General features: G+C 32.9%; 1 protein-coding gene across 5 annotated transcripts in view; it reads right to left on the reverse strand.

Moving 5' to 3' along the window:
• Positions 1-27,216, reverse strand: part of LAMA2 (laminin subunit alpha 2) — a 747,833-nt gene that overhangs the window by 66,981 nt on the left and 653,636 nt on the right. For 4 of the 5 annotated variants that reach the window (XM_023503203.2, XM_023503202.2, XM_031964286.1 and 1 more), the window contains 5 exons: positions 17,213-17,329; positions 15,039-15,221; positions 13,478-13,483; positions 11,454-11,608; positions 1,939-2,082 (listed from right to left, as the gene is read on the reverse strand). In XM_023503203.2, the coding sequence (XP_023358971.1) occupies positions 1,939-2,082; positions 11,454-11,608; positions 13,478-13,483; positions 15,039-15,221; positions 17,213-17,329 (605 nt within the window). The remainder of the gene's footprint in view (positions 1-1,938; positions 2,083-11,453; positions 11,609-13,477; positions 13,484-15,038; positions 15,222-17,212; positions 17,330-27,216) is intronic. The other variant, XM_031964285.1, reaches the window with a different exon arrangement.

Consider the following 27,216-nt stretch of genomic DNA (forward strand, 5'->3'; position numbering starts at 1 on the left):
AGGAATCCTTAGACAACTCAATTCAAGTGATATCAGCTATGTTCTTATGAATTTGCTATTTACTTCTGATAACCTTTAAAGTGACTCTTGCCCTGTTATTCGTATATGTTCACTGACTATGGGTAAGGGAGTCCTACTTGCTTACATGTTAATATTAGTTTTTTTTTTTGGGGGGGGGAGTTATGAGATGGAAATCTGAGCCTATTTCATTGGTGCAAGGAATGTTCAACACATCCTACCCCTCAATTTTCTATAACAATGAAGTTTGGCCATGTTTCAGAAACTTAGAATCTTAGAGAATTTCCTGAAGGTACTGAGATTTTAAAGTGGCTAGCTCAGGCTCTGACAGCCAGAGTGTATCAGAATTTTAACTTGAACACATGCCTCCTTGACTCACTTTCCTGTCTCCTAACATTGATTATGTTGGTAGAAATAAGAAGAATAAGAGGAGCATTTTTAAGACTAAGCTATCAGAGACCTATGGCAGTCTCTAGTGAAGACATTAACTCTCCTTTGGGAGAATTCTTCACGTCAGGATTTGAGTTAAGAAACAGGGTAAAATGGCAGGAACTAAAAAAAATTCTGGTTTAAAACAGAAGTTATGGTTCATGTAATTCCTTGGCTGATGAAAGTTCTGATTGATAGTAGATCTTTAAATAAGAGAAACATGCCAAAGAGATCATTTTATGTTTTCAATTTTAGTTTAATTGGACAGCCCAATGTAGAGCAAGTTTTTGCCATTTCAAATTAAGGGATGATTTGTTCAAATATTGGAAATATCACTGGGAAAGATTTTATTACTATGAAATTAGTAAACAAATATTGACCATTTAAATTTCATATTAGCCATTGGTTGTTTGGTTTTTGTCCTTCATTTTTGAAGAGGACCAAAATGACATCACTATATTAGAGTCAAATTACGTATGTTTGATTATGGCTGATCAGACCAATTTAAGCTTAAAATGCTCTGCCACAGGCCAGACACAAATAGTCTATGTGCATATCTGGGGTAGATTCTTTAAATTTGGGCATCTCATATTTCTTTTGGGCTACTTCAATTTTTCTTTACTCATAGAGCACAGTGCCTATTTTGATGTGGGCACGCCATGCTCAGTGGTCTTTTGCCAATATCTCCCATGTCATACAATCAATTCCAAAAGCTGGAAAACCAACAAAAGGCGAGTGTTCACATGGTGGCCAGAAGGAACATTGTCAAGGTTGTTGTGTTTTTTTTATTATGAGACAAATTAAAGAGCATTGGACTTTGTATCAAAAGACATAGGTCTGAATGCTACTAGAATGCTTCATCATTATGGACTTTAGTTTCTTCTTTATTAGAATGGAAATAGTAACAAGCTCTATTTGTGACATATAATGGCTGTGTGACCCTGGGCAAATTGTTTAATCTTTCAGCATCCTGAAGGCAATTCTCTAAGACTTCAAGATATAGGGAATAGGAGCTAACTTGCATTGAAAGAAAGAATTCCCATATCTAGCTTTGTCCTATGCCAATGAACTCATAGTTCCAGTCTCTACTATTATTGCTGCTATTTCATTTCTATATTATTTTATTTCATTGATGAAAAAGTACAGTTCTTATTTTTCACAAGTGAAAACCTTATGCTCGATACCAATTTGTCTTCAAATAGTTGGATTTGAAATTGTTCTATAAAAATGCATATAAGAAATGCAAAGGATCTAAATACTATATACAACAATTTTCTGCTTGATATTTATTTGTACAACTCTAATTTGACTTGATATTTCAAGGCACTGGTAGGAATATTCTGTTTTCACTTGGTCTGGGGAGGGTAAATGGGAAGCCATTATTTCCATGTTATAGGTTTGTAGTCAATCAAAATAAGCCACTGGCTACACATATACATGGTGTATGGATTTAACTGAATCAGCTGAAAAGAAGGTGCAAATCATACTTACAAACTTGGCACTGCCAAGATAAAAAAGGAGATTATCAGCCACAGCTGTCTTCACATTGACAATGATATTATTGTAGCTTCCTTTCTTGATTTCTGGCCTATATGTTCGAATGCAGTCACCTCCAGAAGACACAGACACTTTGATCTTCAAGAAAAACAAGGTACAAAGAACTGAGACTAAACCTCTTAGAAAGTTTGAAGTAGATTCCAAACAACCACAAAAGAGTCATCATTTTTTTCTTTGAAGTTTTTTTTCTATCATCAAATAATATTAAGTACCCACATGCACAAGACATTATGTTCATTAATGAGAACACTGAAGTGTTTTTCCCACAGAGATAAGGACAAAGAACTTTCCATAATTTCTTGTCTTTTAAGCTGGGTACTACTGTTTTCCTGAAACGTACAAATGACATAATCTTGTATTCACCCTCCTTTCCTCTACCCTTGTTCTATCACCACTAACCAGGAAGGAAAATAATTGATAATTTCTAATTCACCAATTTCCAAAATTCAGTAATTTGGGGTTCATTTTAATATGTCCTTGGCTCTGGCAAAATTTTCTCTCAAATGATTTTCAGAAGGTACCTTTGAAACAAAAATAAATGTTCCTTCTTAAAACTATATTAAGTGATATCTCAAGATTTAAAATTCATGGATTTTTAAAATTACTTAAAATCAAGTAACAAATTGCTATTTGTGAATTTTAAAAAACTGAAAACTGCCCTCTCTTCTTTCCTGTATTATTGAAATTGAAAAGAGCTGAACAGATTTTGTTCCAGATGCTCCAATAATAAGTATATTAATCTTTGTGTTAGGAACACAGAAACTTTTAGAGCAAAATGACCCCTTTTCATTAAGTTGCCAAGAAATGAAAGTGAAACTGAACATCTTTGTAAATGCCTTTAAGGAATCATTTCCAGTTGCAATCATTAATGTAATTAGCAATATCTATTGCTAAAGAGAAAAAAGATTTCATTTGATCAATAGCTTTCAAATAACTCTAGAGTATTAAGAAGGAAGGCCCCATGGGAAGAGTGAAAAAGGTTCATATTAGTTTTCAATTACATTCAAGTAACATTCTAACTTCAATCACAAGTAAAATTATAGATTAATCAGTTTAGGTATAGAAATAGGTAAAAACATGATGAAATTATAGAAATTTTGGGATAAGTTAAAACATTGTTTAGATTTTGAGAAATATTCTAAATCAGGGGGAGATTACACAGGTTAAAAACCAAACACAAACCAAATGCTATTACTGCTATTTACAACTCTGGGAGTCCAAAATAAAGCAAAATTTGGAATTTGTACAGCAAGATCAATAAATTCTAGAAAAATTCTAAATAATCTTTAATATACCATATGTACAATTATTATTTTATTGTATATCATCATATATTATTATAATGTTGTATTTTTATGAATTATTATATGTAATCATAGAGTGAAGTCAAGTTATCTCGAGAACAATGGAAAGCTGATAATGCAATTGCAGATGTACTACCCTTTCCAAGGCTCTTGGGGATAGGACTCTCTCCAGGGTGGAGATTACTGAGGAATTCTCTTTATTCTTACCAACTCTGCCCTGCCTCAGCCAGGGAGGTGAAATGGATCTCTACCAGTAAGGAGAAAGTCCTACACCAATGGACTTTGAAACTTAATTTACACTACAAAGAGGATGAAAAGGGAGTGCTGTCTAAAAATACTAATATAGTGACAGAGGATTTCATTGATAACTGAGTTTAAAACACATACATACTTATGAAACCTACAAACCATGTGGAACATGGAAGCAAGGGAAGATAAGTGAGTGATATAGTCCTCTAAGATTAGTGTCAGAAATGTTAAATCTAAGAATTAGCTGGGACATCCATAAATGCAAGGAAAATATCAAAGTTGTTTGTTTTTTAACTTTGTTTCAGGACAAGAGAAATATTAAGGAAGAGATAGGACTGCTGCTTGAAGTGACAGGGAAATAGTAATAGATAACAGAGAATGGTTTTTGTTTTCATAACCAAGGGGAATAATTTTAGAATGGGAAAAAGAGGACAAATATTTTTAATAGAGAGTTTATTCTTTTCCAATTAATAATCGCCAATCAGTTACCATGAACCACAGCTGACAAAATGATATTCTTAAAGCACTTAATGTACTCCTTTCCTGCTCAAACAAACCCAGTAGCTCCCTGAGGCCTCTAGGTTTAACCTATATTTGTTGGGTATTTAAATCTTTATAATCTGATTCCAATTCACTCTTCTGAATTGACTGAAGCCTTTCACACCTATGTTTCATTCAAACTAGCTTCATTGCTATTTTCCTTACATTATCATTATATGATATTTTCTCTTGCTTCTGTTATCTTTTCACAGGCTGTCTACCATACCTGAAATATTCTCTCCCTTTCATTTCTGCTTCATACAATTCCCCAGTTCCCTTCAAATTATTGCCTCCTTGAGGATATCTTTTCTGATTTCCCTAGTTATTAGTATTCTGTTCCTTGAGATATTTTCAATTACTTCACACATTTTTTTTTTTAAATGGTCTGATCTGGTATATGTTAACTCCCAGGAGAAGGTAAGCTCTTTGAATGTGGGAACTGGTTCATAGTTGTCTTTGTTTTTTTCTGTGCCCTGGTACAGTGTTTACCACCTAATGGGCTCAATGAAGCTTTGCTGTATTGAATTGAATTGAATTATAGTCAACTGTGCTAGAATAGAGCTAGGAATACAAACATGAAACAAGACAGAACTGTTTCTCTCAAAGACCTTACAATACAGCATGGTGACGAAACAGACACAAACATCACTATTACAGCATATTATACATTTAATAGGATGATTGCATTAAAGTTCATGAGATTCCCAAACAAAAAGATCACTTAAAGTCAGCAGGACTTCATAGAAGAAATAGTACCTGAGCTAGATCCTTAAGGAAGATAAATATTTCCATAAATGAAGATTGTAGAGCAAAAAAATTCTGGAAATGAGGGGGGTAGCATGCACAGAGGCAGATAAAGGAACAGGGAAGACAAGATTGAGGAAGAACAAAGAATCTTATTTAGCAGAAACATACAAAGTATGAAGAGGAGTAATTATATGGGATAGTATTAGAAAAATAAGTTGGGTATATATCATAAAAGTATTTATATGCCAGATTAAGGAATTTATATTTTATTCAACAGGCAGTGGGAAGTTATTATAGATTTTTAAAGAAGTAACATGCCTTTTGAGTAGAATATACAAGTATTCCATTGTACCAAGGCTTCCTATTTCAGTTTTCTTGCTTTCCAATTTTTTCCCCCTTTGGTGGGTACAAGGTAGCCTACAAAGTCATGATCTGTCTGCCATAGTTATAAGCAAACATTCATTAAGCACCTACTATATGTCAAGTACTATAGGAAGTGCTGAGTATACAGTATTTAAAAACAACTACATTCCCTGCCCTCAAGGAATTTACAACCTAAAATAGGAAGACAACATAAAAAGAAACTGAAAAGAGAATAGGGAGGGGTGGGTGGAGATGGGGAAACATGGTAGAGAAATCAAAAGAAGTGAGAAATGAAATGCTTTGAGCTGAACTCCCCATTTAAGTGGAGATTTTAGAGTTCATGGCTCCATCTATGAAACAAAATCTCCCTCTTTGAATCAGAGGTGGAGTACCAAGGTCTATGAGATCTTGTGGGATGATGAGGTTTTTCTAATAATCAGGCCTGGGATTATACAGAGATTATGTCAAGTCAACAAACATTTATTAAGTGCTTATTATGTGCCAGGCATTGTGCTAAATACTGAAAATACAAATATAAGCATAAAGAAAGGCAATTCCTATGCTCAAGGAACTTAGAATTAAATGAGGGAAAATAACAAAGTTGAAATATGTGTTCACAGGTACCCATATAGAGAAATGGTAGAGGAAATCCAGAGAGTTAGGAGTATAATCTGGAAAGGAATGCAGATATAGCTGGCCTGAATATTTTCCTTAAAATGAAGGTACTGGGAAGAACCATCCAATCAGAGGTAGAGGTCATAGTGCTGGAAGGTACTGCCAGTGTGAGATGTTCAGGGATGGAAGCAATTTGAAAGACAGACTTGAAAGGGAAAAAAATGGAAGTAGGATGACTAGTCAGGTAGTCACTAAAGAAGTTCAGGAGGCAGCTGGGTGGCACAGTGGATAGAGCACTAGCCCTGAAGTTAGGAGGACCTGAGTTCAAATCTAGTCTCAGACACTAAACACTTCCTAGCTGTGTGACCCTGGGCAAGTCATTTAACCACTATTGCCTCAGGGAAAAAAAAAAACAAAACAAAACCAAAAACAACAACAAAAAAAAGTTCAGCTAAGAGGCAGAGACCATGAATTAGAGTGGTAGCAGTAGAAAGAAACAGGCTATTGTGAGAAATACTGAGGAGTTGGAAGATTCACAACTGAATAAATGTGATTATACTTATCTGACTACAGAGTAGTCAGAGTAATACAGAGTAAATGAGCTGTTTCATTAAGAGTGAGATAACTAAGATCAACCAAGGGAAAGAATCTTAGTTCTTACTCAAGGTTAACTTCTTGAAATCTCTAGTGTAGTAAGAGGTGGATAGAGAGATGGCAGACCTGCCAGTTCCTCTTGTGCCATGTCAGTCGTTTTCCAGAGTCTTTCTCTCTCATCATAGACCTTAAGGGAGGTTAGACTTATCCATCTTTTCTCTCAAAGTTGGAAACTCAGTGAATCTGAATCTCTCTTCACTTTCACTTTTACAACATCAACTATCATGAAGATGTGGGCATTGAATGATCAATCTCCACCAAGAAGGAAAGGGTCCCATGCAACTGACTCTTTAAGCCAAAGGTTAGAATGGATTAAAGAGACAAGATGGAGGCTAGATGGTTGTAAAATTAGCTGTGTTTGAAAGTGATTGACTGAGCAAACTAAAAAGGGTGATTGATGTTGTAAATTTGTCACAGGACTTTGTCCTTGGCCCTGTTTTGTAACATTTTTATCATTTACTTTAATGAAGATGTATATGGAATGGCTTATTAAATCTTTAAATGACACAAGATTAGGAGGAATAGTCTCATAGAGGAGTTGGAGTTAGTTGATACCTGGATTTAAATCCCATTCCAATATTAACTGTGTGACTATGGACATCTTCTCCTTATCACCTGTATTTTCTTTTTATAATATAAGGTAGTAGAGCCTTTTTTTTTTTTTTTTTTTGTTATTATTAGGGTGGTTTGCCATTTCCTTCTCCAGCTTATTTTATAAAGGAGGAAACAAAGGAAAACAGGGTTACATGACTGACTTGCCTAGGGTCACACAGCTAATAAGTATTTCAGGCCATGCTTGAATTCAAGTCTTTCTGACTCTAGACCTAGCACTCTATCCATTTATCTACCTACTTGTCTCATAATATACCTTGGACAAGTTTATTCTGTATGGTATTTATGAATTTTACTTTTTGAGGAACTTTCTCAAACAAATCTTCATAAATGAAACCTTCTTTCTTTAGCTTTCCTTTCCCCTCCTTCTCCCCTTTTCCCTCTTTGTTTCCTTCTTTATTTCCCTCTCTCTTCCCTTCTTCCTTTCCATCTTTTAATCTCTTCCCATTCCTTATTGCACCCTTTCTCCTCTTTTTTTCCCCTCCCTCCCTATTAGAAAATCCTATTCTGAAATTTGTAGATAATTTTACTGTAGTTCTTTGGTAAGTTTTCTAAAACAAAAACCTTCAATCAATAGGAATCTACAAGGCATTTCTTATAACTGTGCTATTTACCAGTTAATCATGATGAACTCAATTATATGTTACTGAGGATGCCAAAAGAACATCTATTGGATTTCTACTGTAATTTGTCATTTAGTAACGGGATCATTTATTTTAAAAGATTATCAGACACTTCATAAGAAAATCAACAAACCAAAAGGACATCACTTTAAAATTCATCTTAAGCTCCTTTGTCATCTTTAGTATTTATTGGAGCAAAACAAATTTATTAGAGCCAGGTCACATAATACAAATTAATGAAATATCAACATAATCATTAGCAAGGACACATTATATTTGGAGCTGCATATATACCTGCTAATCTTTTGAAAGAAAAAGATATTCTATATGTCTCTTTTTTTCTGAAGTTTGAAATACTATATGCTTATATATACATATATTATAAATATTATGTATGTATATAAATAGATATAAAAATATCTATATATATACACAATTTGTATAGGTATAAACAGAATATATAACAAATATAAGATAAATTGGGATGAGAAGTTAAAAACTGGGTTGAGAAAAATAGAATATAAAATATCATGTTAGAACTGAACACTGAAGCAAACCAGGTATCCTAAGAAACAACCATAAGGAGGAAGTGCAGTATAGGGCAGGTAGTGCTAATGTGTGGAAAGAGTATGATCTGTGGGGGTCACAAAAGAGTTGGGCACAAGTGAACAACTTAACAAAAAACAATAATAATGGAAACAAAAGATGGAATGTAGCATATGAAGAAGAGCAATAAGGTCAATTTGACTGGATCATAGTGTGTGAGAGAAAATAATGTAGAAGACAAAAAAGTAAGCTGGAGCCAGAATGTGAAGGGTCTGAAATGTCAGAGTTTATATTTGATTATAGAGGTAACAGATTGTCATTGCAGTTTTTTTTTTTTTTTTTGAGCAGAGGAGATGATATGATCAGACCTCATTTTAGGAAAATCACTTTAAGAATTCTGTGGATAGTGAGTTGGAAGGGAGAGAGCTTTGAGTCTGGGAGACCATGAGTAGGCTGTTGTAGTCATCCAAGCAAGGGACAGTGTGAAACTGAACTAAAGTGTTACTCATGTAGGTTGAAAGAAAGGGAATATGAGAGAGAGATGTGGAAAATTGAAAAGACATAGCAACTTACTGGATATGTGAGGTAGAAGAGAATTAGATATTAAGGATGACAATAAGATTGTAAACCTGAATAAGTAGAAGAATAGTGGTGCCCTTGAAAGAAAAAGGGAAGTTCAGAAAATGGGTGGGTACAATGATATATTGATGTATTGATATATTGATAATGAGTCTATATAGGATTGCAAATTTGGAGTTAGAAGGGATCTTGGAGGTCATAGAGTTCAACTCCTTTCTTTTAGAGATGAGGAAACTGAGGCTCCTGGAGGTAAAGTGGCCTGCCTATGGTAACATAGGTGTTAAATGCATTTGGATTGTTCCCCTAAGTATTATGTAATTCTCTTAAGGCACTTAGAGTTATATTTTTCATTTTCTCTATTGGATTGTGAAATAGTAAAGTCATATCTGAGACATCTTTTTTATCTACCAGAGTGACTAATACAATAACTTGTACAAAGCAAGTACTCAGTAAATATGTTTGATTTTCAATAAAAGCCACAATTTAAGAGCAATATTTGTTGTTCATGTTATCCTTTATCTCACATACATAATTAGCTGACAAACGTTGATGTTTTCTCCTCTGTAATCTTCTTTTTCTCTGTCCTTACTGCTGCTTCCTCAATCTTTGTCTGTGGTAACACCACCTTTTTCTCATCTTCTAGCATTTTTCCTTTTCATCAGTTGTGAATTCTTTCATCTTACAGCCACTGCTGTGGCCACTTTTAGGTCTGTCATCTTTGCCAAATGGAAGGAGGCATACTGACATTTGGATAATTTGCTCTGGGTTACTATATACAGGGTTACTCAGTATATACTATACTACAAACTGGATTATAATCTGGACATCCTTGCTAATTTTGAATATCCAAAGCTGTTCAAAGTCAAGTGACACACTTAAGAGAGAACCTACTTGTTTGTGTTAGATTTAAAATGGACAATTTAAACCTGATGAAATTTTTGTTCTCTTTTTGATGATAAGGAATAAATTTGGATCACTGGTCAATTCAGTCAGGGTTTTGTTTTAATATTTAACTACTTTGTCCTGAGCCTAGTGGGCAACATCTCCAAAAAGTTCTTGCAGCTATCTTATAAGCTAACTTATAAATTCTTATAAGTAACTGGAAGGATATTAAAAATTTGTAATTATATAATCATATTTGAGGAAAGGGATAAATCATTTCAGTATTTCATATTTCTATTTGCATTTTTTGAAAGTCTATTACCCAAAGTAATTGTTTTTCCTTTTAATACCAAGACATTTTGGAGGGACCTATTTATATCATTAGCACCCTAAAAATAGCTTCTTATTTCTTACTGCATTAAATGAATCAGCTTCAAGTGGGTTGGGTTTGGAGACAAAGATCCTGACTTTAATTCCTTGCTCTGCCACTTTTTGTGTGAACTTACAAAATTCATTTAATCTTCCTTGGCCTTAGTTTTCACATGTATAAAATAAGTGGATGGGATTAGATTATTTCTAAGATTCTGGAACCCTATGTGATTCTGAAACTTCAAAATACTTTCAAAGTCTTCTTTATATGACATGCTGTCCCTCCCATAGGATCTCTCATTTCCTATTTCCATGTCTTTGCATATGCTGGGTAGCGAAAGCATGATATATATTCTGAGCTAACTTTTGCCTCATAGAATCTCTAGTTTCCTTCTAAGCTCTGCTCAAGTGCTATCTTATGCGTGAGGAGTTCCTTCAATCAGAAGTTTGTTGGGTATGTTATACCCAGAAATTTTTTCATATTTATATTAGACTAGATATCCTTGGAAGTCCCCTCTAAGTTTCAAATGATATGATTCTATGTTGTTTCATATGATGGAATCTTTCTAGAAGGAAGAAACCATTTTGTTTTGTTATTGTATGTCTATTATATGCCCAGTGCTTAGCATAGTGTCTTGAATATAGAATATGCTTAATAAATATTTTTTGATTGATTGTCTGATCTCAATTATTTCCTGCTACTTATTTGATTTCTTGGTTTTAGTGAGAATAACTTGTTCATTCATCCATTCATTCAACAAATATTTATTAAATGCTGAATGTGCAAAATATTCACCAAAAGTCTTGTGTGTTTTGCTGTGTAATCTGTCTACCTATTGTTGTTAAAACATTTAAATATTGATCTTTCTTACTTGAACCTGATCAAAATAAGCTTCTCTAGAAGCTTTGATATGGCTTTTGCTGCCTATGTTCTGAACCACACTCCAGGGAAGTGTGTAAAATGTTGTGTCACTTTGATGGCTAAGTTAATAATTAATGATAATTATTTAAATCCAGTTGGTTTTCTAAACAGCTACAGATGCTATATGCTGCCAGTATTCAAAGATAATTAATGAGAGTCTTTCTCCCTGTCTTGTTACCCTTTTACACACTCTGTAAATACTATAAAATAGAATTATACAAAAGAATATTATAAAATGGAATTTCTGGATATAATTACTGTTATCCTATTTTCATCCCATGCTTGATGACTTCTTATTAGAATGATAGGGCTAAAAGTTATATGATAGAAGAAAAGGACCAGGTAGAAAAAGTTTAATAAAATAAAGTAATTCCATTGGGAATAACACTGACCAATTAGTACCAATAACTGCATGATACTGAGAAAAAAGAAAAAGTAGCTTACAGAATTGGCTTGTTTCCGGGCCTGGTTTATCAGTTCCTTTATCTCAGAGATATTTTTTTTCAGATTATCCTGAAGCTCCTTGATGGGCTTGAGTTTATCTATTAATCGATCAGCTTCTTGCTCAAGATTTTTAACAGTAGCATCTGCATCTGCAACTTCACAGAACCAAAGACAAACCAGGACAAGTTATGCTGGAGGTTCAACTTGCTTACATGAGTAAAACTTTATCCTTAGCCATGCAGTTAAAAAAAAGTCATAGTTACTGAAAGGATGAAGCATTGGAATGATATTGAGGATATTAGTCAGGATTAAAGTAGGTCAAAGAAACTGAGGTGAGAATAAGAGTCCACTTTATATAATTATATTTTAAGTCCACATCAGATGGTGACTTTTTTCAGTGTTGTTGTTTTAATTCCTGATTCCAGTCATAAGACTGAACTTCAGAGAACCAAGATTTAGTTATGAAACTAAGCTGAGAGAATATTCTTTGAAAAGGTCATCTTATTCTGACATTCTTTTTCAATTCATGACTGAATAAGCCAGTCTACATATAAAATAAGTAATTACCCTCTTTAATTTTTGTTCTTGTTGCATACGTCAAAGAAAGTAACTGTCACAATGTCTCTTGACAAAGTATTCTACTGATGAAAAATTCTTAAAAAGAATTTTCTCATACCACTTAAATATCTCATGCTGTAATTCAAACCCATTTCCTTCTGGTGCCTTGAGTAGAAACAATGAATGACTGGGTAGTGTCTAGACATACAATTCCATAGACTCCTAGAATGTATTTTTTCCCCTTGGAGGAAGCCTGACATTTTTAGAGGTATAATTATCTTTTCTTATTCTAAAATGCTGGCAGCTTCACCTGATTTAAGGTAATTTATTCACTCAACAAGCCCCATTTTATCTACTCTATCATTGACATCCCTGATGAAACTGAGACAGTTCAAGGCGCACAATTGAATTCCACGTTATACTGTAAAAGATGTCCCATGTGGTTGACATTGACCCATTGATGACTCATCTTCAGAAGTGTATGAAAGTGAATCTTTTTTTTAAACATGTCATTTGTTCACCTACAAAATTAGTCTCATGTTCATGAATGTGAGAATTTGAATACTATTTAAAATATTTTAAAAATGATTACAATAGGTTGGCAACTTGGCTAATCATAGTTTAAAGAAAATAAAAAAGTTTCTTTTTCATTTTTTTTTCATTTTTGAACTTTCATGTCCCTTGCTCAGATAAAAACATCATGTTCCCCCTTCCAGATCTTCAATATAATTACTGTTTTCACTTTCCTGGTAACCTTTCAACAATTCATTTTCCTTTTCCTCAACTTCCTAATACCACACCAAAGCTTCACAAATTTAATTTGGTGTAAAAAAAAAAAAAAAAAGAAAACCTGACAGAATGCCAGCAGTAAATTCAGAGGTCATGAGAGAGAGTCACAATAAGGGCCCTTTGAGATTTGATGAAGTCCCTAGATCCTCTTACTCTACAATGAGCCAATCAGACTTTTCTGTGTTGATCCAAATGGATTGTAAAAAAAAAAAAAAGGGTTCATGGCAGTGCTTGATCATGCTTTGGGGTACACAGCAACAATAAAACCTCTGATTAGTGTCAACTTTATTGCAAGAAAGTAATCTGAAATTCTAGCTCAATTTATAAGTGTTCTCTGGTTCCTTGGTACTAAGATATTTAGGTGGCACTGAAGCATGACACTCATACATGCAATTCAAGTTTTGATTTTTAGCTTTGCTGCAGGTATACATGTCATGACATTATTCTGTTGGTGTCAACAATGATGCTAAATGAAATAAATCCATCCATTGCTACTGGATTTTCAGTAAGAAAAAATTGTGCTCATCACAGTGGATAGTAATATAGTAATAATGAAAAAACAAAATTTATTTTTCCTAAAGCACCAGAGGGTACTTTAAAATAGGAATAGAAGAGGGTTGTAGGGGCAAAGAAACACGTACAAGTAATTGAAAACTTGTAAGTTAAATGATACTTACTAATTTCTGTAGATATCGATGTAGAAGAGCAAAAAGGGAAACAATAAGACAGATTATGAGAAAGAATTTAAAGACTAGATAATATATTTACAGAATAATGAAATTCTCAGCTTTCATAAGACACTATAAATTATAAATGATCCACATTTAAAGACAAAACAATATATATATATATATCTTTTAAAATTTTTTTAAAAAATTATATTTTTGAAAGTATTCTTCTTGTTACAAAAGTGTTCATTACCATGTCGCATTAAATAAAAAGCTTTCCTTTTGCATCTTATATTTAAAGAACAATAATGATTCTACTCAATAGAGCATTAAAAACTTAGACTTAGAATGTGCTAAGAGCTGTCATCCTTTATAATTTCATTCAAAGTTAACAAATAATTTTTGTTATGACATAGGAAAATAATATTGGCTTTATAAAATTTTGGACTTCTATTCAATTTTTAAGGAAATACTGTATAGTGTAATTCCATGTGCCATTTGGTCTTATTGATTTTTTAGCCTGCAGAAGGAATGTTTTGTTGCTCTATCTTTATAGTTGTTAAATTTTTTTGATTGATAGATTTTCATGACTGTATTGAAAAAATTTTCTGAAAGTTTATGTTTGTACATAGTTATTAAATACCTTGATTCATAAAAGATGCTCTGTTTTGTTTTGTGTTTTTTTGTTTTAATTGAAATTCAATGAGCCCAATGAACTACTGGTTTTGTGCTAAAAAATAATCTTGCAAATACCTGGTTGGAAGGGAAAAGATGTGAGCCTTCCTAAATTCCTTTCTGGAGAAGTGTTTGTAAGATTTGAGAACTGATATGGATGTAGTCAAAATCAACATTTGAATCTTTAGGATTAGCCAAGCCCTTGTAGCATTATGTAAAGCTAGCCCCTAGTGAAAACTGGGGTTGTTTTTTTACTTCTGGCCTTCTTCTGAAGTTCAAATTTAATAACTCCATAATCCTATGAAATTTCATCCATTCTCTGAGCATTATCCTCAAGATAACAAATATGTGTTCCATCATAGTGAAGATGAGTATGTATTCATGTCAAATTATGGGAGACTTCAGGATCATTTTCTAATTGTTTTGTGATACATTAGGAGGGATATTGGAAGGAGTATTCAAAGTCCTAGATTCTAGATCTAACTATGTCACCTATTCATCTTTTCACCTGGATCCAGGCACTTATATTTCCTAAGCCTAAAATTCTTCAGTTGCAAAATCAGATTGTTTCATGGATCTATGAATCTACATGCCTTGCTGGTACCCATGAAATGTCAAGAAAACTCAAGGAAAATCTCTTGGACATTACATGGAATCTCTGTGCTGAATTGATAAAAGGACATGGATAAGATTTTCTTAGGATGGACAGAGATGGATGTGTTGCAGTCTGCATCAATGAAGAAAATAATCACACTGATGAGAGCACAGATTCATTAGCATACTAGATTGAAATTATGAGATTGGGCTAAAAAGCCTCATTAGTTTCAGCATTCTATGATATAATTTTAGGGTAAAGCAACAAAAGTTATAATAAGAATAAAGAGAAAAAACTTACTATTCTTGGCAGGGTCTTTAACCACAGCATTTGTCTTGGACACATCATCTGCCAGTTTATTGTAATTGTTCCTCAGGCCTGCAAGGTTCTGGTTGAGATCTTTAATCTGTGCCAGAACATCTTTTGCTGTAGCATTGGCTTGTCTTGCTTTGTCTTTAACAGCTTGCAGTTTTGCAGCTGTATCTGTCAGCAGCAGAAAGTAATGAGAATCAAAACAAAGGGTCAGGTTATCATAGTTTCATTTGTGACTGTCAAAGTTGGATTCTGGGTTGGTTGACCTCAAGACCATCTCTTTCCAAAGAAAACAGGCTGAACTTTAAGTCTCAGTCATAGAAAATGAAGATTTTTTAAAAAATCAAATTAAATTTTCTCAGGAACCTCTACTCTGAATACCTGATTAAATCAGAATAGCAAAGTGATTATTCTCAATGCTCACTACACAAGGGAGAATGATGATTTGCTGCTCAATATATTAAAAAGAAAAATTAATCTCCAAGAGTTATATAGATTCATCAAAGTGAGACTTCAGATCTAATCCTCCTCATTCCCACAGACAAAAAGTGAATGACTACACACCCTGGTTGCAATTTTAGGACATGGAGACATTTTAAAGTATACACAGACACACACACTATTCATTTTAAGTATTAAAGTATTATACGTTCTTGTAAGTTTCCTTTCATTTACTGCTGAGTAAGTAACATGGACTTTGGAAGTGTTTTGCTGTTCAATGAATTAAATAGAAAAATTAATCTTCATTAACCACATAGATTCATCAGAAGGAGGCTTCAAATCTAATTCTAATTTCCACCATCAAAATAAAGAAATAAATGGACTCTCTGGCTTCAATTTTAGGGCACAGAGATTTTTAAAAAACATACACATGTACCACATATGCACATTCACAATATGTACACAACACAATCCTCATGACATATATATATATATTTATATATACACATACTTAGAATGTGAGTAAAGCACATATGTATATTTTGAATATGAATTATAGGTATATACTTTGACTATTACAGTCTACATATAGATTATATGTAGGTTTTATAAAACCTTTATACAATGTTATATATAAATTATATATAAAGTTGAAATGATTATTTATAAATATTTATACTTTAATGCTTCTCTTACATAATAGTTCTCTTTTTTACATATTTATAAGTGAAACAGAACTATTAGAATATATATGTATATCTATAATTTATAGATAATATGGATATATAATATGTATATGTATATAATATATATTTGTGTTTTTGTATAATGTATTAATTTTTAGTTACTAAAATATTGGAAATTCAGGGAGTTCCCCTTCATTTTCTATAGTGCAGGTGATAAGGACTTGTGGAAAATTATCTACAATTTTAATTTTGAAAAGAAAAAATACACTACCTCTTTTTGGTAAGGAAAAATAATAGTAAATAAACAAAACAGAAATATAGCCACATATATGTATATAGCCACTCTTATATGTATATAAGAATATCTATTCATACACATATCCATACACATCCATATATACATACACACACACACATATATGTATCTCCTTAGTCACAACAGAGAGAACACTAACTTCTGGTTAGTTCAATTCAACAGCTTTATACTGAATGTACATAGTATGGCAAAAATTTAGACACATTTTCAAGAACTACTATTAAACTATATTAAAGTAGCACTATACAATGCTATGTCACCAAGGTCTTTTGAAAGTCAAAACATTTCAAATATTGCACTTGTCCTGGGTATATCTGTGGAATGTATTGGACTCCTGAGTTGGTTACCATCATCTTGAAACTCCAATAAATCCAGAGATAAAGCTTTGCTGATTAATTATGACTTCTTTCCTTTTCATTAATTCACATCTTACAATTAGCAAAATAATATAATATAAATATAGTTTTCCCTCTTCTGAAATACAGGCCTACTGATATTTGATTTGGGGGAAAAGAGACAAAAATTAAACTGAAAATACTATGTAGATTTGTAGTATATCTTCTTTATAAGCAAAGTGAAAAAATCCATAATAATAAGAAAGTGTTAAGCAGGCATTGATAACCATTAAGAATATTATTTTAGGGAAAATATTAAAATTTCTAGGGTACAGATTGAAAAGACCAATCTTAATAGAGTTCTTAAATACTGCTTCTGCTTACCAATTGGAATTGCTGATAACTTTCCCAATGTATCATTCAAACCTTTTAGGAGGTCACCATTCTTTTCATTAGCATTTTCCAATCTGTTTTTCATGCCTTTCAGATTATCATCATTTTCTGAAACCAGAAAAAAGAGATAGACATGATTATTTCTGTAGCTGATATTGTTATATATGGTACTATCAAATAGTCTTATGTATCATTGGTTTAAAAACAATAAAACAGGTTGAGGAGGACATTTTCATTCATTTATTGAAGTCCATGAACAAGCTGTGATCATTTTGTGTGTGTGTATGTATGTATAGCACATGTAAACATTTAACCCATTTAGACAATCAACAATAAAATCAGATCTTTCTCTTCTTAATGTCTGGACTCATTGTGATGATTTCCTATAGAAAACAAACTTAATAAGAGTCAGTACTTCAGACCAAAGATAGAGAAGTGTGTCTGAACCCCTTGGCATCTTTCTCTTTTCTGTAAAAAATGTATTGCTTGAATGAGTCCTTCTTGTAGGTTAGGAAAGACCCTTAAGGGAATCTGATTATTAAACAGGCCCCCAAAGTACTATCTGTAAAATCATTGATTAAAATGTATTTAGACTCAGAAAACAAAATCAGATAAGAGAAAAGCCATATTTAGCACACTACTGAAGAAACTGACATTCTCCATTAGAGCTAAATCAATATTTTTGCAAATTGACTTGAAATGAGATTTTACAATGAAGGTTTCTCATTGCTTTCACATACTTTCCCAAATGTTGAGTAGTACAGTTTGGCAGACACAATATAAAACTGCAAATACCAATTTTCCTAGTATCTTAAACATTTTAATTTCCTTGGTTTTTATTATCTTCCAGTTTCATGCTTCCTCTAATGACTTTGACTATAGACACATGAAGTTGAGTAGCCACAAATGAAAATAGGAGTAGTAGGAGCTGCAAAACCATTTGGGTAAAAAATATTCATATCAACCATTGAAGGCCTTAAATTCATAAATATGATTCAGATTGTTCATCTAAATAATCAATTTTACCTCAGGACTAAAAGAGGGTTTCTACTGCCTTCTTAACAAAAGATAATCTACCACATGACTAAGTAATACTGAAAAGAAAAATAAGAGATTCAAACCCTGAATTTGCTGTAGAATGTCCCCCTTTATGATATAAATCAGTCTCTTTGTGCTTTAATTACATATTGTCCTGTTAGATACATTGTGTAGCATGAACAGAGTGCTTCAGAACTTATGATTTGGAGATAGTAACACTAGCTATAAATCCTGCTTAAATATTTGCTAGTTATATGACCCTGGGAAAAGCACTTGAGCTCTGAGTCTCAATTTCCTCATGTGTAAAATGAAGGAAAAATTATTAGGCACCCATATATGTTTACTAAGCACTGGAGATACAGATACAAAAGTGAAAAAATACACATAGTGAACTGATGACCAGGAAAGGGGATTTTGGTATATGGAATTAAAGAGATAGTGAGATGACATATAGGACAATATACTTGTATGGCCTTTCCAAAAAATGTGGTATTAATTTGCTTACTGTTCCCAAAGCAAGGGATGGAAGGGAGTAGAGGGAGGTCCAAATTGAGTGGATTACAGCCAGTGAGTGGGAATAGAATTAAAATGCTGTTTCTATATTCTAATTTTCTCTATTAGAAGTTGTAATCGTGTATAAACAGTATTTAGAAGAAAAAAAAATCAAAGTTAGTAATAATCATATAAAAATTCTCTAAACCACTCATGATTATATAAATACAAATGAAAGCAGTTCTAAGGCACCACCTCACACCCATCAGATTGGCTAATATGACAGAAAAAGGAAAATGGTGAATGCTTAAGGGGAGGTGGAAAAATTGGGACATTAATGCTATTTTGGTGGAGTTGTAAACTAGTCCAACTATTCTGGAGAACAATATGGAACTATGCCTAAAGTTTATAAAATTGTGCCTACCCTTTGACTCAGCATACCACTGCTAAATCTGTATTCAAAAGAAATAAAAGAAAGGAGAAACAGAACTATATATATAAAAATATTAATAGTGACTCTTTTATGGTGGCAAAAATTGGAATTTGAGGGGGTGTCCATCAACTGGCTGAGCAAGTTGTGATGTGTTATTGTGATAGAATACTATTGTGCTATAAGAAATGACAAGGGGAAAATGGTATCAGAAAAACCTGGAAAGACTGCAAAGTGAAGTGAACAGAACCAGGAAACCAATGAATACAATGATATTATAACAATGATCTACTATGAAAGATAGTTACTATGATCAATACAGCTGATCCAAGATGATTCCAAGGGATCCATGATAAAGATTATCCATCCACCGGCATAGAGAACTGATGAACACTGAGTAGATTAGAGCATACTTTTTTCCCACTTTACTTTCTTGCTTCTTCCCCCTTGCAAAAATGGCTAATAAGGAAATATGTTTTGCATGACTTCACACATATAATTGATGTATTGATTGCCTTTTCAATAGGGGGAGGAGGGGCTAGAATTTGGGTGATAATGTGGAACTCAAATTAAAAAAAATGAATGTTAACATTAATTGAAAAAAGTTAGGATTATATAAATATTATAATTAGTTTTAGTTCAGTAGAAATAAGCAGTTAAAATTAAAATAATGCAATCATTTTACTAAATTCCCATTAGTCAGACCTAGCTAAAAATTTTTCTGAGGCTAGAGTTATGACTTTTAGTAATCCAGTCCTGGGGAAAAGGGGAAGGACAGTAAATGGTAGAGCCAGGTATAAGATAGCCAGGATAGATTGCTGGATGGGATGGACAGCTCTGAGGCTGATTAAACATGGTGTTCTAGGTGACCATTTATTAATTCACCCATCCCCAAAATCTGGAAGATGGAAATTCTAAAAATGAATGGATCAGAATAGCATCTACCTCCTCAGTGGTATTATTTGGATCCAATGAGATTATGCTCAAAGAATGCTTTCCTTAAACCTTAAAGCATGAAATAAATTTATTATTATTTGTATATATAGTTAAAAATTCTTCATTGGAAAACTCAATAACCTATGGTTGGACTAACACACACATATAGGAAAATTTTAAATTTTGGATAAAAAATTGTTGATGTGTATTTTTGGGACAGGTTTATGATTTCATTAGTGTAAAGAGCTATGGATGATAAGCAGATTGGCACATTCTCTAAAATTTATAATGTTAAACAGTTGCTCGGGGCTTTGAGAAATTAACTGATTTGCTTAAGGTTGTTAAGAGATAAGGCTTGAACTCAAGTCTTTGACTTTGAGTGCAACTCCAGCCATCATACAGCATTGCCTCTTTAATTATCAGGAAGATAATTAAGTTTAGAATTATCTGGGAGAAAGATATCTCTATTATATCCCCCATATAGATTTATTAATCATTGGAAAATGTAGTTCATTCAGATATTAATTTCACTTCTGAAATTTTTATATACTTTAAAAATTTTATTTAATAAAGAAAAAAATATTTTTTTTCTTCTTATTTCCTCCCATTGTAAAACAAAAATAAAACCCTTATAACAAATATGCAAGGTCAAACAAAACCAGTTCCTGTCATTTTGTTGTTCAATTGTTTTTCAGTCATGTCTAATTCTTTACAATCCCATTTAGGTTTCCTTGGCAAAGATACTGGAGTAGTTTGCTATTTATTTCTCCAGATCATTTTCCAAAAGGGCTAAATGACTTACCTAGAGTCACACAGAGGCTATATTTGAATTCAGGAAGATATGTTCCTGACTGTAGGTTTAGCACTCAATGCACTATGGCACCATTTAGCTGAATTCCTGCATTGGCTATATTCCAAAAATATGTCTATATATCTACAAATGAAATCTATTACCTCTTATCCTGGATCCTTTGGAATCATGGTCATCATATTTATCAAAATTTTGTTGTTACTGTATAAATTGTCCTCTTCTGTTTGCTTTACAGCATCAATTTGCACAAGTTTCCCCAGGTTTCTCTGAAACCATCCCCTTTATTACCACTTAATATTAGCATTTTATCACATTCTTATACTATAAGTTGTACAGCCATACTTCAACTTATGTACACTTCCTTGGTTTTCACTTCTTTGCCTACATAAAAAGAGCTTCTATAGATCAACCAAATCATTTCCAATGGAGCAGTAATGAACTGAACCAGCTACGCCCAGAGAAAGAACTCTGGGAGATGACTAAAAACCATTACATTGAATTCCCAATCCCTATATTTATGCCCACCTGCATTTTTGATTTCCTTCACAAGCTAATTGTACACTATTTCAGAGTCTGATTCTTTTTGTACAGCAAAATAACGTTTTGGTCATGTATACTTATTGTGTATCTAATTTATATTTTAATGTATTTAACATCTACTGGTCATCCTGCCATCTAGGGGAGGGGGTGGGGGGTAAGAGGTGAAAAATTGGAACAAGAGGTTTGGCAATTGTAATGCTGTAAAGTTACCCATGCATATAACCTGTAAATAAAAGGCTATTAAATAAAAAAAAAAAGAGCTTCTATAAATATTCTTGTATATAAAGCTTTTTTTGCTCTTTCTCTAATCTCTTTGGGATATAGAACTAATAGTGGAATTGGCAGAGTTAAATATCTTTTGGGTCATAGTTCTTACTTGCTTTTTAGAATGCCTGAACATTCAGAATGTTAAGAATGCTTTTCAGAGCTCCAACAACAGTACATATCCCCATTTTTTGTGCAGCCTTTTCTGTTCTTTTTTTGTCAATATTGGCAATCTGATAGGTGTACTTCTCTGATTATTAGTGTTTTGGAGAACTTTTTCATATGGCTATTGATATCTTGGATTTATTTCTCTGAAAGCTGCCTATTTGTATCCTTTGACCATTTATCAATTAGAAAATGTCTCTTATTCTTATAAAATTTTATCACTATCTTAAGATTCATATATTTTTTTTTACTTCTGCATTCTATGTTTCTAAATTATTCTACTTATCATCTGTTTATTTGGTAACCAGTACCAAATCATATTTTATGATTATTGATTAGTAGTATAATTTGAAACCTGGTAGTGGTAGGCCTCCTTCATTTCCATCTTTTCCCTCTATTATTCCCCTTGAGATTTTTGACCTTTTGTTTTCCTCCAAGTGAGTTTTTCTAGCTCTTTAAAGAACACTTTGGTTGTTGGGTGAGGCACTGAATTAAGTAAATTAATTTTGGTAGTATTGTCATTTTTATCATATTGACTGGGCCAATCCATTAATATGAACTTTAAAAAAGTACATTGGAAACTGTTCAAATCTATTTTTATGAAGGCATAGAAGTGATCCTGGTGTCTTGAAAGTTATAGGGATATAATCTCTGGCAGGTCCTATGAAGCTGAAATACTTTCTGAATATAAGTTTAGTTTGTCATCTAAGGATCACGCTAGTTAAGTTTGGACAAGCTGATTATCAGGGAATTGGGCACTAGTTTATGCATTTTTCCAGCCATTGTAATTAATGAAAATGGTCCTCTATGAAGAGGGGATTGAAATCTTCACTGGTGAAGAGAATACCCACATAGATAAAGTCATGCATCTTGAATGTATTAAAATATTACAGATACATAATTTAAAAATGTATTTTTCTATTAATTGTTTCTATTATTTGTGTTTATTTTCTCTACTCAATTACAATTTAAGGTATAGGAGAACAGGAGCCAAGCTTCCTCTATAATCTTTTCCAATCCATGTTCTGCTTATGATGTACTTATGAATATTGACTACTAACCTATGATAAAATAAAAGGCTTTGATAATTGTCATCCATATCCTTAAACTTGGGAATGTTGGATTAATATTTGTGATCTAAACCTAAAGTTCTTTATGAATACCACTATCAGAAATATCATATGCAAAAAGTAAAAAACAAAAGTACTGAGAAGAAAATAAGATAAAAAAAACTCCTACATAATAAGTAGCAAGAAAGAAGCAAGGTGGTAGTCTGAATAGCTTGAACTGAGATCTCAGTAAAACCCCTTGGTAAACTTATGGAATAATATAAAATATTTATGTCTACATTGCTCATCTTTTATGCATTTCAGTGTGCTTTTGAAAATGCTTCTTTAATACTTCAAAGGATCTCTGATTTCATCAATGTAGTTATTCCCTTTGTGGCTACAAATTGCAATCTATTCCTGCATTGCCCCTAGTATAGTGTCTGACATATGGCAGGAAATGATTGTTGACTAAATGACTCATTTAGTAAGATTCTTGTCCATGATATCCCATAGATCCATTAAGTATATTTGAAAGTCTTCCTCTAGATTTTGTTTACTTTTTTTGTTTACCATTGTAGTATAAAGGCTGTCTATTTGTTATTCTTTACTCTTCACAGGCTTGCTATCTAGTTCCTCAATAGTATCTCTCACAATTCTTACACAGAGGTCATCATTGAAATATACTTCAACTGTACCCCTTTATGTCTCATCATTGCCGTTTAACTTTGATTCTTTAGAATCTGGGGCATTCCAAGATTATCAACTATGCAGCATGAAATAGCTCTTATTTTTCAAGCAGTTTATATTCTACTGGAGGAAACAACATATACTCAAGTAAATACAAAGAAATTTTGAGATGAGGGAGAAATCATAAAAAGCTTCTTTTAGGAAGTGATGCTTGAGCCATCTTAAGAAGATCCAGCAATTCTGAGAGGAAAAGTGAAGAGGGAGAATATTCTTGGATTCGGAAAAAACAGTTCAAAAACATGAAGACAAGATACAATATGTCAGGGAGTGTCTCAGTATCATGAAAGGCACAGTACTATTTTCTAAATATACTCCAAATTCCTCTTTTTTTCCTATTCAATTATAGCATCAACTTACTATCAATATATAATGCTTACACACACACATATACAAATTCAGTGAAGTCATTTTCTAACTATATGTCATCATCTAGGCAAATGATATTTTTCATCCATTTTATTTTTTCCTATATAGGATATTAGTCCAATTTCATTGAATGTTTTGAGGCTTGATATAATCACCGCACTATTATCTATAAAATAGGTATTTGCAGTTAATAAGGTCAATTTCCCCAGAATCTTCTCTGGTCACTCTTTGGCATTATAGGATATGTAAATGGGAAGTAATGTCTCTTCACATGCCATATATATGCCACAATTGTGACTACTGAATTTTTAATGTGGGTACCCCTGTGAAAAGTTAGGAAGAGCTGGTAGTAGCACTGGAGTGGGAATTCCATTCCCTAATTAGGGGAGGAGGAAAAATTCATTGACTATTGGTCATTGGCAGTTAAGGATCAATCAGCCTTTTTGTATTGAAAATAAAAATATAAGTCAGAGAGGAGAAAATAAGCAGTACCTTTGTTTTCTCTCTATAATGGGGAAGCCATATTTCTATTGCTTCAGCAAATGAGCATCTGCACTAATATTTAATAATTGATTGGATATGTAGAGTGAGTCTGAGTAAATAGTGAAGGATGACATATGACACTGAAATTGAGAACCTAGGTGACAGAGAAAATGGTAATACTTTTAGTAATAGAAAATTTTAGACAATAGGAGGATTTGGGGGTGTGTGTGAAATAACGAGTTTGGTTTGGGATATGTTGAGATAGAAATACCTACAGAATATCCAGTTTGAGATGTCTAAAAGACAGTTGGTGACTATAGGTAATGAGAGATACTATCTGGGAATCATTTTCATAAAGATGATTAGTAAATCCCTGAGAGTTGAATAGGGCACCAAAGGTCATAGTATAGAGAGGAGAAATGAAGACCCAGAACAGAGATCTGTGGGTTACTCAATGTTAAGCAGATTATGACTTTTGCAGGGTGAAGATCCAACAAAGGAGACAGAGTAGACAGACAGGAGAAGATCTATAAAAGAGTGATATCATGAAAGCCCAGAGAGGAGAGATTATTCAGGAAAAATGGTTCTCAACAAGTTAAATGCCATGGAGAGATTACGAGGGATTGAAGACTAAGAAGGAACATTAAATTCAACTAAGAGATCATTAAAAACTTTGAAAAAGTCAGTGTTATCTGAAAGATGAGATTGGAAACCAGAATGTAGAGGTTTTAGAAAACAGGGAAAGGGGAAGAAGTGGAGGCATTGAGTGTAAGGGGCTTTCTTAAAGAGTTCAAGCATATAGGGAGAAAAGATATACAAGAATACAGCTAGTGGGGATGGTAGGATAAGGAAACTCCTGCCACCAATGTAGGTCAGTACCTTTGTATAAATTATATACGAATTACCTAGGGTTCTGAGAGCTTAAATGAATTGCCCCAAATGATACAGCCAATAAGTGTTGGAAGTATGTCTTTAATCCAGGTCTTCTTGACTCTAAAGTTATATATTCCTATACCAAAGAGGTTTAGTAATTATCCTGGAATGTTTGACTAGTTTTCAATAAATCTATAATATATATATATATATTCTTATTTTTCTTATACTACTAGTTCCAGAAATTAGGTTTGTTAATTTCCCTTTTATGTTTTCAAATCATTGTGCTTTCAGTCCTCACTTTTCAACTGAGTAACTATAGCATCAGGCTCATTTTTATGGATTTTAATAAGTTTTGGTCTCTCTGGACTCCTTAAATTTGAATATTCAAACTCTACCTAGTTAATTTTTTCTTTAAATTCCTCAAATGCATTTTTAATTGTTTTCTTAATACAAATAGGGTACAAATAAATGCCTTGAGGGAGTCCTCCATTCACACAAGGGAAATTCTTAGAAGTGCTATTAATTTTAAGAGACCTGATTAAATGGAACTTACCACCAAATTACCATTTATACATTATTTTGCATTAAACATTTTCATTATAGTTTGTAGTAATATGAACTACGTGCATAGATTTCACATTATATCTTACTGTGCCTCTACCACTCTACTGAAACAATTCTTTCCAAGGTCACTAGTGACATTTTTTGCTATATCATATGGTCGGTCCTTTTTTTTTTTTCTTTATCTTTTTTTACTTCTCTTTATAATGTAAGATAACTGGATCAACTCTTTCTTTTTGATTTTCTGCATTTACTTGTTATACATGACATGTCATTCTTTCTGGTTTCCTCTTATTTCTTTCACTGTTTTTTTCTCTGCATCTTTTTGCTAGTTCCTTATGCTCCTTCAAACCCTGAAACAAGGATGCCCTCAATTATCACTTCTATGAAGATGTATACAAAATCATTATTTCTATTCCTGAAAAGGGGATAGAAAATAGCTTTTTAACCATTCTATACTCATTGCCCTAACATAATATCTAACTCATGTTGGACCACAGCCATGCAATGGGCCTTATCAGCTTGGTAAGACTTTCCTGAGCTTACAGTCTTGTGGTAGAACTTTTGAGACCCTGGGTCATCTTCAAAAGGTTTTAATAAATTATCCATACCTGGGGTTCCTAATTTTTTTGGGTTATGGACCACTCATATTGGGTTATTGAATTATGATACTGAGTTTATGAGAAGTTTGTAGTATAAGAGAAACATTAACTTTTCAGCTTGATTTTTTGCAAATGATGTCTTTTAATTGTAGAATGGTTAGAAAAAGCTACTGCTCTGAAACCTACGAGGAAGAAAAGAAGGAGGAGACATACAATTAGATGCACACATAAATAAATATAAGGCAATTTGAAGAAGGTGAGAACATAAACTATTGGAGATTAAGTTTATTCTTCTCAGAGGAGGTGACCCAGAATCCCAGTTCAATCCACCAGGACCTTGTTGAATCCTCTGGTCAAACTCAAGACAACAAGAGTTTTCATGGCTGTTCTGAGTATGTTTTTAACTCAAAAGAAGGGATTACTTTACCTCCTGACTTGCAATTGTCAAGCTATACCAGTCTTACATCTATCAGCGCAATGATATTATGTCATTATGACATTCTATTGGTGCCATGTATATTACTTTAAATATCAAATTCACAGAAAAGCAATTTTTTTTAAAGAGATGTGAAGTCAAAAAGTAAAAAAGTAAAACAAATTGCTGCTGGCAAGGCTCCCTTAAGGCTAGAAAAATA

Source organism: Sarcophilus harrisii, chromosome 4 (genome assembly GCF_902635505.1).
Source record: "Sarcophilus harrisii chromosome 4, mSarHar1.11, whole genome shotgun sequence".
Lineage (NCBI taxonomy): Eukaryota > Metazoa > Chordata > Mammalia > Dasyuromorphia > Dasyuridae > Sarcophilus > Sarcophilus harrisii.